At 37.7% G+C, this 15031-nt stretch overlaps 1 protein-coding gene across 7 annotated transcripts in view; it reads left to right on the forward strand.

The window, feature by feature from the left end:
- Nucleotides 1–15031, forward strand: part of LOC106067067 (suppressor of tumorigenicity 7 protein homolog) — an 82522-nt gene that overhangs the window by 42841 nt on the left and 24650 nt on the right. For 6 of the 7 annotated variants that reach the window (XM_013226170.2, XM_013226172.2, XM_056027788.1 and 3 more), the window contains one exon: nt 13163–13394. In XM_013226170.2, coding sequence (XP_013081624.2) covers nt 13163–13394 — 232 coding nt within the window. The remainder of the gene's footprint in view (nt 1–13162; nt 13395–15031) is intronic. The other variant, XM_013226171.2, reaches the window with a different exon arrangement.

Raw genomic sequence — 15031 nt, forward strand, 5'->3', positions numbered from 1 at the left:
GATTTGAAGTCTAGTACAGTTTTCTTTCCTGTTATATCTAATGGCTAAGTTGTTTATTTCTATATGGTGGTTATTTAAATTTATCTTGTTATAATCTTTGCTTAAGAGGTCTTGTATTGTGGTGTCATTTTTCTGCATAGCTATTAGTTCCTCCCTAGTTATGCCTATTTCATTGAGTAATACAGTGGGGCATTCTATTTCTGGTGTTATTTTTTTATGTGATCTGGTTTGAGCTAATAGTGCCTCATGTTTAAATAGGGAATATTTTTGTCTATCTTCCGCCCATTGCATAACTTCTTCTAGTGTTGGATCTTTTACACCATCTACATTGCCTATTATTAGATCTTGTGCTGGGGTGTCCATAACTATGGCTTCTAGTTCTCCTGTAATCCAGGGTGATTCTATTAGGACTTTAGCGGTCTTGCAAATATCGAATTTTTGTATATTTGCATAGGTCACTTTTACTGTATCTTCTAGATACTGTCCTGGTTCGACTAAAGAGGCTTTAACTATTATTGCCGTGGCTCCACTGTCCCGAATTGATCCTACTTCTTTAGAATTAACATAGGATGGAAAGACTTTTATTTTGGACTTATTTGCTTGCATGTAGGCTACATTTTCCTCTCTATGGGTGTTGGTGTTATTGCCACTGTTGTTTCTATTGTTTCCTCTATTGTAGTTGTTTGGGTGGTTGTTGGTGTGGTAGTTATATTGGTCCCTTCTAGATTGCCTGTTTCTGTTATAGCTATTGTGTTGGTAACTGTTTGCAAAACTTCTTCTTTCATTGGGACTTGCACTCTGGTGTAGTCTATGTGGTCTATTATTGTAATTATTGTTGTTTTGTTTGTAGCTGTTTGGGTTGTAGAAACTAGTGTAACTTCTGTATCTGTAATTGTTATTGTAGTTTATAGGAGCTTTGCATTGGTTTTTTACGTGACCTTTTCTCCCACAATTGAAACAAGTCTTGGTGTTGGACCATTTGAATTTGTCATTGTTGTTGTTGTTGAATGTTGTTGCTGTGGCTACTAGTTGGTGTAGGTCTCTTTTGTCAATCGTGTGTCCAGGGTGACTGTCTTTAAATAGATTTAGATTCGTTATCAGTTCAGTCTCTGTCTTGATCTTTTTTTCCTTAAGGAAGGTAAATACTAAGTCTGTCACGTTGTTGAGGACATTGTCAATGAGTAGCATGTCTAGGATTTGTGTCGGGTCTTTGATGTCACATTTTGCTAGCTCTAACCATTTTATCATGTTAGTCCTCATGTCGAATATTATCCTGTTGAAATCCCCATCTTTTTTCAATTTAGTGTCCCTGAACAGCTTACGATAAAAGTCTGAATTTTTTCCAAAGTGTTCTAATAATCTAGTCTTTACTGCTGCATAGTCTTTCTTTTGGTCTACAGTTAAAGTGGAAATGATGTTGAGGGGTTCTCCGGACAAATTTGCTAGTAGGTGTTTGGCCATGTCCTCATTGTTAAGACTATAGGTTGAGGCTATATGCTCAAATTGGACTAAATAGTTTTCAAGTGTTTCATCTTTTGAATTATATTTGTGGAATTTGGAGATGAATGGCTTTGTTGTAGACTGTTGGGTATTAATGTTGGGATTTGTTTTGGCAGCTTCTAGTTCCAGTTCTTTTTGTCTAGTTTCTAGTTCTTTTAATGTTTTCTGATGAGCTCTTTCAGCAGCTCTTTCTTCCCTATCTTTGTCCTTTTCAGCCCTATCACTAATTTGTTTCTTTTCTTCCCTTTCTTCCCTTTCTTTCCTTTCTATTCTATCTTTTTCTTTTTCCTCCCTATCTCTTTCTTCCCTTTCTTTCTTTTCTATTTTTGCTAGCTCTCTTTCTATGAATTCCCTCTTTTTATCCCCCTCTAGTTCCATGACTTTCACTAGCTCTAGAATTTTGTCATAGGAAGACATGTTTAATGCTTTGTGTAATTAATTAAGTGAGAAAAGAAAAAATGTACTGTGTTATACTTGTCAATACAGTGTGTGTCAGTTATTTAACATGTGTATATTACACAATAATATAAAAAATTCAATCAATGGTTACAATGTAATGAAAGAATGTAGTGATAATTGTCCAATGTATAGATCTAGATCAAAATTTACTCAGTTGCTCAATTATAAACTATTCAAATTCAATATTCACAAATATCAATATATGTTATACATGTGTGCTGTTGTGCCAGAGTAAAATAGTAAAAAATGTAAATTAGTAGAAGAAACAAGAAAAATATATATACAGTATAAGTAAAAAGGACAAACACAGAAACAATATAGAGAACAACACAGTCTGCTTTTAAAGAAATTAATAAAAAGTAGAAATGTGACAAGAGAGATACAGATATGTGGATACAGGACTTTTAAACAAACAACAATATAGATACAGATTAAGTACACTGACAGAAATACAAACAAGACTCAACAGCTAAATAAATATTTTCCCACTATATTCTATGACCTCCGTACCAACAAGGAGAGCCTCAAACGCATTGGGCCTTATAGAGGTTAAAGAACAAATAGGATAGACCCTAATAGATCCTATTGTTATGATAGTTCATACAATAGTCCCTCTCCAGCCACCCTTAAAAGAACACTTAGAAAAATGAAATCAAAATATGGCTCCAAAAATGCCAAGAGTTATCAATTACTAACTCTACTAACAATCAAGTTTAATTACTGCTACATCAAAGCAAAATCCATGTACTTTATAATCATATGCATGTATTTAATTTGTTAATAGTGACTTACAGACTCTTTTCTTGTTGACTCGTGTAGTTTAATCCTCAAATAGCTTGGGTGGTTGACTAATAATCCATGTATAGGTAATCCAATTTAAGAATGATAATCCATGTATAGGTAATCCAATTTAAGAATAATAATCCATGTATACTATAAGTAATCCAATTTAAGAATACACGTTACTATGAGCATTAAAGTGGTAGAAGAAAAATAATCCAGTTCAATGCCATAAGATGGCTCAAATTTATAGTTGATACAAGTTCTGTCTAGTACTTCAAAGTAATCCACGATGATGAATAGTGGCGAGCACTAGATCTAGTGATGAAGCGGTGTATCTGTCATTAGTCATTAGTGTCATCAAGCGATGTCTTGAATGGTATGGCTCTTTCTTTCAGACGACATCTGTAGCTCTAGGTCTGGATAGGAATCGAGTCGTCTTCTGTTTCACACCGGACAGGTGTCAGCGGTAGATCTAGGAACAGGGTTGGCGTTGAATGGATCTCAGGATGCAGGTGTTACTTGAATGGATCTTGTGGGCATGCTGGATTTCATACTTGTTTAGTTAGCCGCCATCTTGAGAAAAAAGTACCGGTCTAGCGTGTAGTCTTGCGCTGTTTACTATAGAAACGATTGAGATCCTTTTAAGACTCCTTTGCTGGTCACCAAAGACCAAATGTCACCTATGTTGTAGGTCCATACTGTTAGTTAACAGCCATACTGGCCACCAAATGGTGCTACCTGGTTTTGGCTGTAGGCGTAGCGGCGTGGGTACGTCCGTGTGATGTAGGTACCTCTTCTGGTACGGCTATAATACTCCTCTTAGCGATGTACTTTATTAGACGCACTAGATTTGCAAGTGCGCAACATTACTAATATACCAAGGTCTCCAGTGACAACATTTAGAATTACTGATGAACACAGTGGTAGCAGACGTGGAATTTATTATATATATAGATAAATTACAGAAAATACTGGCGACTTCAGCCGTCACAAGATATACACCAATAAATACTGGCTGTTCATGCCACGTGGAATAAGTAATCACATCAATGAAATGTTCAAAATATAAGTCCAAAGAAAACTCTCAAGTTAACATTAAATCAAATTCATTAATATTCATTCATATTACAGACAGAGAAAATCGTACATCCACTCTCTGCTGGAGTTCTTCACTAACTAACTTTTACCCTTATTTCAGAGTCCTTTAACTTATTCACATAACTTCGTGCTTACCCGCACGGAATGTTACAATAGGTGACTGAGTGTCACTTCATGTCACAGAGGTTCTAAAACTGGACTGTGACACGCCCATCTCACATTTTCCTCCGTCATACAGACCTAGAAGGTTATGGACCACGTTCAGTGAGGAGATGGGATGAGGATAGAAAGAAGAGATCGATCTGTTATTCCAATTAAAAACAAAATCGATAATTTTGTAATACTTGTGTAAAGTTTTTTAGAAATTATTTGACTAACCTGACTCCATACACAGATTTATAGCATGCACAAATTTATTTACAAATGTTGTTTGTTTGTTGTTGTTTTTACCCCACCTAAAACTCCTATGGTCAGATACGCCAACATACTTTAGCGACACTCTCGTAGAGATTATTTGACAAGTCATTTTAGTAGTGCGGGTTGTTGTGTCAGAGAGGGGACATAAGTTAATTGTAAGACATTTACTATATAAATTATCACGTTAATACTGTTATAACCCCGCCATGCACACCACCATCCAAGATAGTACAGAAGGTGCGCACTATAAGACACTAGACTAGGAAGGACGTTGACATTAGAGAGGATAGAACGATTTCCGCCCAAGTCGAGGGCTGAGATAAAGATGCTGTGCTGAAGGCAAATGTCCTATGTGTTTGTCATGTCTCCATGTAAATAAACACCTATACCTCGTTGAGTTGCCTCCATTCAGTTATTATAATATGATAGCTTCTTTGCTACATTTCATTAAAAGTAAGTAAAAAAAATACTCCCCTGGAACGATTAAGAAAGTAGGGTAAGGGTACTATTGGAATGGATGTAAGATAAACTGTCTGTCCATAGAACTGGATGTGTCAAGTCAGTAGAATCTGACATTCATGCAGGAATCGTTCATTATGTTTTGTTTATAAATGTGCTGAAGAGTACACTAACTTTCATACTTATATCAGCACGCTGATGTTAACTACATCTAATCAAAACCGACTCATTGTAGTGCAGTCATCAAGGAAGCTGCAGACATTATTTGACTCCGAGAAACATCTTGATGCCGTTTTCCTGTCGGTCTCTCGTACACGGCCGTATTGATTTGATGTCGGTCCGGTCTCTGTGTCACTACGCCACTTACCACTTGGTTGATGTGCGGTAGATGCCCCACTCTCTCTTCGGCCAACACCACCCAGCATGGTTCTCTCTTGGCACCCTATCACTGGCCTCAGTTCTAAAACTGGGGGTTTGGAATGCGAACTCACTTATCTGTAGTGCTAATACCTTGACGTCAGGTCCCCTTCATTTCAATTTCTCCATTCAATTCTTTTGATCCCATCTTCAGCCACGTGAAACAGTTTCGTCATTCTGGACATCGTTCAGTTTCCCATACAAAACTAGCCTGGCTATCACTTGTTTTGTAGTACCACTCAATTACAAGATGAGAACATTACGCGATTTCGCTGTCAGCCTATTTTATTCTTATATTGATGTTTTATTCTTCTATTGATGTTTTATTCTTATATTGATGTTTTATTCTTCTATTGATGTTTTATTCTTATATTGATGTTTTATTCTTATATTGATGACTATTTCAATTCCATATGTAAATAGTCTGAATGGCGAAAAAAATAAATCTAATCCAGCCCTTGTTGATCTCCTCTATCTACTGGCTATAAATAGACAGCTCCTGTTACTTCGACGTTTATTATTTTCTCTGTTATTAACCTTATATCAACTCACTCCGTCCGTCTGTCTATCTGTCTGGTCAAACACTTGTACTGGTTATTTCTTCCACACCCAATCTCTGATCAAGCTGAAATTTAGCACAATTTTTTCTTTTACCTGAACACAAATAAAACAATTTTTAAAAAAATATGAACCAATAAGTTAGTTAAGTATTGGTAATTAATTATGTTTGGTATCTCGAACAACAAAATTGTACTTGACTAAAGTGGTATTATAAGCTGAATTAGTCCCCTTTTTTAGGTCGCCTATCTAAATTGAAACAAACAATATATAACTATACAATATTCTCTAATCAGATATACCTCATGAGCAGAGTGGGTAGCGTTAGCCACGACTTTGAATTTAGGTCTTTCCCCCTTTTAAAAACTAATGACGGTAAAATCCAACCAGATATCCCTTTCTTTCTTCCCCCCCTCCCTTTCCTCTCCCATTTTCCTAACTGGTCCAGATAAGTGATATTTCCATAGCGCATTGAGAAAGCTAAAACCTTCTGCATGTCAACAAAGTCTTGTTTCTATCCTAAACAAAAACAATTGGTAAAAAATATTATCAATCGCACAGATTTAATGTTGTTGGTCTAGAATAGTCTAGATTTAATTACACGACTGATCCAAACTAATTGATACAATTACATTTCGTATAAGCTTTGTTGTTGGTTTGTTGTTTTTTTTTCATTATTTTTTATGATTTTCTTGTTTAAAGTAACTGGCTTAGAATTCCATTAGGCCTGTGTGATGAGATTTGCAAGAAGTTTCTTTGACCAGTTGCTTTCGATCGATCAGACTCTAGCCAGAAATCTCAGGGGAAATAGCTTATCTTCGCCGTCTCCATTAATATTACAAATGTTATTGGACAGAAATGAATTTAGACGCCATCTATTAAGATAGAGCGTAGGAAATGTATTAGGACAGCCGAAAGGTATCTGAATTAAGACAATTTGGGGGAGGGGGATTTAAATTTAATTTTGATCTTTTTTGCTCAAAGTTTTGCAGCCAAGATGATTCCTTTATTTGTTACTTAAGGTTTTGGAGTTTGTAGAATACATTTGTATAAATTTAAATCTAACAAGAACATAAAACTAAAATGCTATCAAAACTTGGTTAGACCAATATTAGAATCTGCATCCTCAGTTTGGAAATCATCATTTAAAAAACAAATAACATACAGAATTATGGCAAACGAATATTCACATGTGACTAGAGTAGCACTTTATACAAGAAAGACAAGACAGTGTGAGTTGATAAAAGCTTTGTAAAAAGAAACAATTAAACGACGGAGTTATATAAGCTGTGTCTATGTATAGCCAGTAGATTGAGGAGACCAACAAGGGCAGGATTAGAGTTTTGTTTATTTACATAGATATAGAAGACTCAAGAATAATGTAACAACAATAACACAAAATACTGAGCCGTAACTTACAAATACAAAACCACAATCTAATAAAAATGCCCAGAAAGACACAAAGTCAAAGGCACATTTCTTATTCCGTATGCTAGGATATATTCGTAGAAGTGCTCCTTCTTCCCCAGTGCTATAAAAGCATGGGATGTATTCCTTGAATCAGCCAGTTTTAGTCTCTTACATGTCTTAGTAGATTGACCAATGGATACGTAAGGACGTAATTATCTTCAGTTTTGAATTAACGTCTGTAATTTATAAGAGTCAACATAATTTCTCACCAGTTAGCGCCAATAAGATGGCCTTGTCTAATGTTTAGACCCAGACCAATTACCGTGCGACCAATCCTTAGATCTTTGAGTGTATCTCTGCTTCCCATCGTCTTGTTACCAACGATTCAGTATATCATTGACTTGTGGATGAGCATTGGTCTACAGCAGTCGACGAAGACTTCCAAGGGGTCTACGAAGACTTCCAAGGGGTCTACGAAATCAAAAAAATAAATTGGGGGTCTACGATAATGGGTTTCATTTAAGCAGGTCGTGACTTTAATTTTAATTTTTGCATCCCATTAATGGAATTATTTCATATTGTGACAGGTGGGGAAATGTGACGTGTGTTTGGCGCGTTTTATGTCTAGGGGATGATTATTTTTAAAGCTATCACACACCAACCTATCAGCATATGAATCGGGAGCAGACACGCAACGAGACAAAGCAACGAAAGATAGATACAAAAGTTAAAAATGAAGAATATTTATTTACATAAATATACATATAAGAATAAAAAAGGGGGTAGGTTTGCTTCTATCTCTAAATAATACTAGCTTTAATCATCACTCTTGCATTTAATAAGAGAGTATGTCACTTTGTCCTTAGCTGGTTGTCCTGTTGATGTCGCAGCTGGCTGTGTCCTGGCTTGAGGTTCTGCAGCTGGAGGTGGCGCTCTAGCGGATAGAGGGACGCCGGTGATATAGTTCTTGTGGAGTTTCAATCCCCAAAATCTAATATCTGTAGTGGGCACAGTAGGGCGGGTGGCCGGCTACCGTGGGCACAAGGTTACTGCGGGCAGAGCTGATCTGCCGTGGGCAGCGTAATTGACAGGATATGTCCAGTGAGTTGCAGAGGGTTGGCGTAGCTATGACGTCTCACACAGATCTGAATCTATAGGGACGTCGCACCTAATAGCTTGACAGGTAGGCTGTCGAATAGGCGGGCAATGCCGATAGCGCCAAGTGGTACAGTTGAGTAGATCTCAGTAGGCAAGTGCAGTGCTGAATAGCACTAAGCACAGATGCAGGTAAATAGATCGTTGATCCAATGAATAAATAGGCAGTAGGTGATTCTCGATAGCAAATACAGTGCTGAACAGCACTAAGCACCTAAATAGGCAGACACCTGAGGGAGGCTGCGGATAAATAAAGACAAGTTAGGACATGTCTCTCATGCATCTTATCGATGCCCTCGACTGAGGTGCATTCGTCAGATTGGTAAAATTGCTTTTGAGCACAAAAGGGGAGATGATGACAAATGGGATTTGGAATAATAGATGGCTGATAGTAGCAATATAAAAATGTACATAGAAGGGAAAGTAATAATATAAAAATATACATAGAAGGGGAAATAATAATCTCAAATAAACAACACAGGTGGATAGAGGAAGAGGGGGGGGTGAAATGGGCGGTGGTCAGCGACCCAGACGGTTTGTTTACATATGACCGTGGGTCGAGAACAATGGAGCGCGCTTGAATGGAGAGGGTGTCCACTCAAGGGGCACAACTCTCGTTAGAGTAAAATGACTACAGGGGAGATAACTCATGTCTCTTTTCTAGACGCAGTATTAGTGCGCTAGTAAAATTATCAAGGCGGTCAACCGAGATAAAGGAAATAGAATAAGATGTACAAATATATACATGGTTGCATCAACGATCAATTGAGCAACGTAGCATTAATAGATTAATGCAATACATAAATAAATACATAGGACATGTTTATGTTTTCTACTTACGCCAGTGAGAAATACACAATGCACTAATTAAATATAAATGAACTAGGCAAAATACACATGATAAAATCCAATGGAAATATACACAGAGTAATTAAGATGGAACTTGTGATTAAGTTCGGCTTACCACCAGGTATTCCTCTAGGAGAAAGAATGTATGAAGTAGTTCAGACTCAATAGCTCAACGACAATGAGAAATAAGAGGGTCTGATTTGATTTGGATCTACTTTATATATGCCTGGAAAATGTGGGCGGGAACAGGAAATGTCCTAGGCTAAGAATTATCTTACAAGTGGGTGAATTAGACTTGAGATGGGAGTCGCACATTTGGAAGGTCAATGGGCGTGTTTAGTCCTTTGTGGTCTCCTAGATCAAAGAGAGAAGTGGGAAAGGGGGGGGGGAGCGACTTGCATCCCACACAAGGTGGTGTCCACTGCGACCGTCCTTCAGACATCCGGCGGGAAGACAAAAGAGATTGTGTGTCTACCTTTCCCCGATCAAGGGCAGATAAATGAAAGGACGCGTCTTAGCTATCTCCAAGGTGGTCAACTAAGTCTAGCCTGGAGCGGAAAAGGTGTGGCGGGTGAATGATTTAGGGGTAGGATGGACAAATAATTAAAATAAAATAAATAAATAATGAAAAATAATAATTAATGCTGTGATAAATTTGAGTGACTCTGACAGCGAGTTTTTGACTTGTCACACATATCATAATAAATTATTTGTACCATAGTTAATCCTTTAAATATTTATCCTGCTATTCAAATAAAAAATTGATGTATTTAATTTGTGGGTATGGCTGCAAGGCAGCAAAGGCTTGAATTCAGTTTTCCTTCTCCTAGGTGGGTAGCAAGCTAATGAGTCCCTTTTGCCCAAAGCTTGCTGGTTTAGGCGCCAGATACTCGCCTTCGCCCCTTGTCCTGTTAGCGAGAACAGTTTTGCAGACCCAATATTTGAGTCACACGTGAAAGATCAAGAAACAAACATATTTCCAGTATGTTTGGTGATTCGAGTAATACATATTGTTATTTTAATTGGTTTAAATTTGAATTTTTTCAATAAAACGATAGATCTCTAACTTGAAACTTTAAATTACTTTTTCACTCTTCTACTCACTACAGTTGGAAATTAGTTTAAAAAGAGATGATGAATCAGCAAAAAATGCAATATAAGTTAAGCAGGGGGTCTACCGTAGATCAGAAAACATGGTAAGGGGGTCTACGAGACAAAAAAAGTTTTGGAACCACTGGTCTACACTGTCATATCCACTGCATAATTGGTGGAAATGTACGTAAAGTAGTCTTTGATTCCCCCCATGCTACCCGTTGGGGGGGGGGGGGGGCTGGAAGAAGTCTTGATTGCCCTTGCCTGACATGCTATAACGGCTGCCTACACAATGAACTCTGAAATTAGGAGACAAATATTTCCTACGTGTTGTTTGAATACCGGGACAAAAGTAGCAATGATTGGAAATCAGTCTGAGACATGATGTGATTGACAAGATTATTCTTAATATAGAATCTACCGCAGAGGAAAGCCCTCAGCAGGCTCCCCTGTCTCTCGATGCATACATTCAGAGGACCTCTAAGCGAGATGCATATCTTGATCTGCGTGAATCGTTGTGGCGCTCGTTTACGCAAGTCTAAGATCCATTGAAATGAAGACGTGATTATCAAAGATAAGAACATGTATCTGCTTCTATTTTGTGCGTGTATTTCTGTGTAATGAGCAGAAGAAGTGTGGAAGATATTCAAAGCACTATTACTTTTTGTTTAAGTTTCTTTCCTTCACATTCATACAGATCTATCAACTCGTTTGGAGAATGGAGTTTTAACCTGTAAATAACTCGACATTTTATTTCCGACATTTCTATTGCTAGAGTATTATATTGCTAGAGTAGACTCGGTGCGCTCCAGTCTCTTTCAAAGACATTGGGGTTTCTGGGAGAAGGCTTCCGTGCTCCCTTTCAGCGCTCCGAAAACACAATTCACTTGAGTGCGGATTCGAACTTCAGCCGCGGCTCAGCCACACACCCCACTCACCTTGTATTCAAGGAAATCAGTGACATTACCATACAGAACTAAGGTAATTTAAGGAGCAGGCTTTTCCATTCCTTTTCCTTTGTACAGATGGTATCTGTCCAATCGCCATCCAAATCTGCATCAGTACAATTCTGGGCCAACGATAGACATCGATATTGTGGTTTGTCTTTTAAGTCTAAATAATAAGAAATGCTTTAATGTGAAGACCTTCTAGACATGCTCCTACATAGTGTTTATAAATAGTATTATTTAGTATTATTGGTATTTATTTAATTTAAGTACTTGACAAGTACTATAAAGTACATTGTTTCTTCTCAAAGGCGATCATTGAACAGATTTTTTGTGTGTGTAGCTATAAACCTATTCAGGAAAACGTTATACATAAAATCTTAAAACAGCGTGACTGACTGGAGCTAGAAACAAACGAATTCAAGTCTTTGGCAGTATATCATTTTGTTTTCGAAATTATTTTTACCTTATGTTAACAGTAAGTGGTTTAGAGCTAATGGAGATAATTGCTGATTTATCAACATGCGTCGATGTGTTCATGTCTGTACATGTGTACACTTAGTAAGTAGGAATGATTTATGATTCTGTACCTTCCCCACCCTCTCCCTTTGATCTCATCAATACACATTGACATTTCATTAGCTCTGACAAACATGGCACCGCTGAATGGGAGGTGGCAAAAAGCATGTTCGACAAACACCTCTTGTGTTCAGCCCGTCTGTTTAGCTCGTGCGTGGATACGTGTTTGGGTGTGTGTGTGAAAGAAAGAAGGAGAAAGAGAGAGAGAGAGATGTTAAAGGCACTTCACAAGTGTATGATCCATTAAATGTGATATTCGATAGTCTCGACGCTTATAATGGGAAACTAATCGTTCAATCTTTGATAGTCTTCACAAAACTTGATGATATTTTAAAAATTTGGGGGGGGGGGGGGGTGAGAGTGGATAAACTAATCAACATCAGGCGTGTTGTCCACTTTGTGGTTTTAACTCTACTCCACTGCCCATGTGATGTGATTAGGTTGCCTATACCTACTAACCAGTGATGCCTAACCCAATTCGACCTGCGGGCCATTTTAATTTATTACATTTGTGTCGCGGGTCAAAGGTACTAAAACGAAATGAAATTGACCTGAAACAATTTTTATTAGAAACCTGTGGTTCTAGTACTTACATTAATGGCTTCATTACTTAAAATGTAAGCAACATTGTAACTAGCTAGCCAACGACTCATTTTCTTCTCTCTTTTTGGTAAACATTCCAATCGATCCTTTAATCTTTTGGCGTAGTTTACTTTTTTTTTTTAATTTTCTGCTCAACCCAAGAATGCCGTCATATTTGTATTATATTGTCGTTTCTATGTTGCTGTTGTTTAAAAACAGTCACACTTTCTTGACAAATCAAAGACATTGTCAAAGCTTGGCTTATTATCATGTCCAACACAAAAATAATGATCTGTTCACTTTTCATGGTAGATTCTAAATTCAGAGTTCACATGTAGTTTCTTCGGCTTTCCCATTTCATAAACGTACAAATGTTGAAGGTCATGGTACTTATTCATCAGAGAAAAAAGTGAGGGCCCTTACTTAGGTAAGATACATTTTTCAACCTTGTTTTTTTTTTTCAATTGGGTAAAAAAAGGCGGGGTCTACACTTAGTGACTACGTTTCGGTGGGCTGGGTCTGGCTCGCGGGCCGTATTTTGGGCATCATTGCTATACGCGCTAGGACTCTGTCCTATCTGTTAACGACTTGCGCTCAAAGTAATCTAAGACACTCCAATCTCTTATAAATCCTCCATCACTGCTCCTAGACGTCGTCTTCCTAAACTTTCTTATTCTTTCTATACTCTTTAAACCTTGTTTATATATTCGATCACCGAAGCGTTACGCTCTTATTTATAGACATTCAAGAAATGTTGTATCTTTGAACAACTTTCTTCTTGACCTTAGTCTGCTTTCTTCATGTTGTAAATGTGTTGTAGGAACTGTCTCTCTAACTTTCTTTTCGTTTGCTTTCAGATCTTTGAGTGGTGGTACTTCAAGAAATATGGAACGTCCTTCATCGAGCAGGTCTCCCTCAATCATATCACTCCTCTGCTTGGCGGTGGGGACACCAGCTCCGAGAACGGCACAGCCAGCATCACGAATGGCACGGCCAGCACCAACGGCGGCGGCACCATATCCAACGGGGGCCTCGAAAACGGCACGCGGCTCACCAGCCATCAGTCTACCTTACCCGGTCAGTCATCAAGTCAGTGCGATATTCCAAACTTGTCTTTTGTTGGTGGTGCTTTCACCTCTAGAAACTGTTCCTCGTCTGTCTCCCATTCTTCTACTTATGTCTTGTCAATTGGACTGCTCTCTAATCTTTTATCTAGATTTTATGTGTACTAGGAACTAGTCTATATAATTTTAAGACATACCGTACAGATGGGTTGTCGTCTAATCTCTTTGTTTAATGGAATTGGGTTGTTAATACCTCTTTTAATCGGAGGTGCGGTGGTTGAGCGGTAAAGCGCTTGGCTTCTGAACTGGGGTCCTGGTTTCAAATCCTGGTGAAGACTGGGTATCTGACATTAGTTAGGGTAAAGTAAAGGCAGTTGGTTGTTGTGCTGGCCACATGACACCCTCGTTAACCGTAGGCCACAGAAACAGATGACTTTTACATCATCTGCCCTATAGATCACAAGGTCTGAATTGGGGACTTTGATTGGATGACCCGATGTCAAGTGAAAAGTCAGGGATCTGTAGATAACAGAAATAACAGAGCTACACTGTATGAAATAAAACATTGAAATCATGAACAGACTGAACACACACAAATCATTTCATTTCAATACATAGAAAAATCATGCCTTCGTCATCTTTTTTTTAACTAACATTCATTTGTCATTAAGAGCAAAATAATAGCCCTACAAGATTATAAAGAAGCTATTGTCTTTTTTAAAATATATATATATATGTTTATCGTGTTTCTGTTTTAAGTGTGATCTAAATAATTGTTTGTCACCTTTTGTCAATGTGTTTGTAAAATGTGAATGTGTTGTGTGGTGATGGTACAGTTTGACAGAGTTTTCCATTTCTCAGCTGGTCTCCCATTTCCTTCACATTACAAGTAGCTCTCACTAAACACGACTTCACTGTCACCCTGGTTGGACTTGGCTTGTCTCCGTTAATGCACCATCGAGAATTGTGAAACAAAAAAATGTTTTAAATCTACTCTCTTTTTAGTAATTGTGTCTACTTAGACTAGAATTTACATCTTATCGAGCTTCTTTTATTTTTTCAACATTCGTCTCTCTTTTTTTCTTCCATACAACATAAAGCATTGTTTTCGATTTCGAGGATTAAGGATGCGTGCAGTATTTCACATGACCATACAAACCCAGTTGCAAAAGGCATATTTCGTCACGTAAGACAATCAGTATTCCGCAATGAAGACCACTGGATGTCCTACAGACATGAGCTTGAATTGAAACATTCAATATTTGGGCCGTGTACAGAGTTTAAAGACGTTTCTATAGTTCATAACATTTGATAGACTCATGTCTAGCTGATTTCTTTCTAATTTTGATTTTACGAAGACTGTTGTTTTTTTTTCATTCTCCTTAAAGGCCAGCCAGCCTCTGTTACTATCACAAGGCAATGGCTGTTAACGAATTGGATAGTGGCTACAGTTACTTGCTACACTCAATGGCTTCATGCTAAACATCTTTTTTTATTCTATAACGTTGAATAAGTGAAGTAGTGAGCACTTGATGCACATCTGACTCTGTATCTCTCATAAGGACTTGTGAGGGCTTCATTGATGGTACGCTGTCCAGTGATGGTATTCTGTCCATTGATGGTACGCTGTTCATTGATGGTACGCTGTCATAGTTTCAAAAA

Source organism: Biomphalaria glabrata, chromosome 4, assembly GCF_947242115.1.
Source record: "Biomphalaria glabrata chromosome 4, xgBioGlab47.1, whole genome shotgun sequence".
NCBI lineage: Eukaryota > Metazoa > Mollusca > Gastropoda > Planorbidae > Biomphalaria > Biomphalaria glabrata.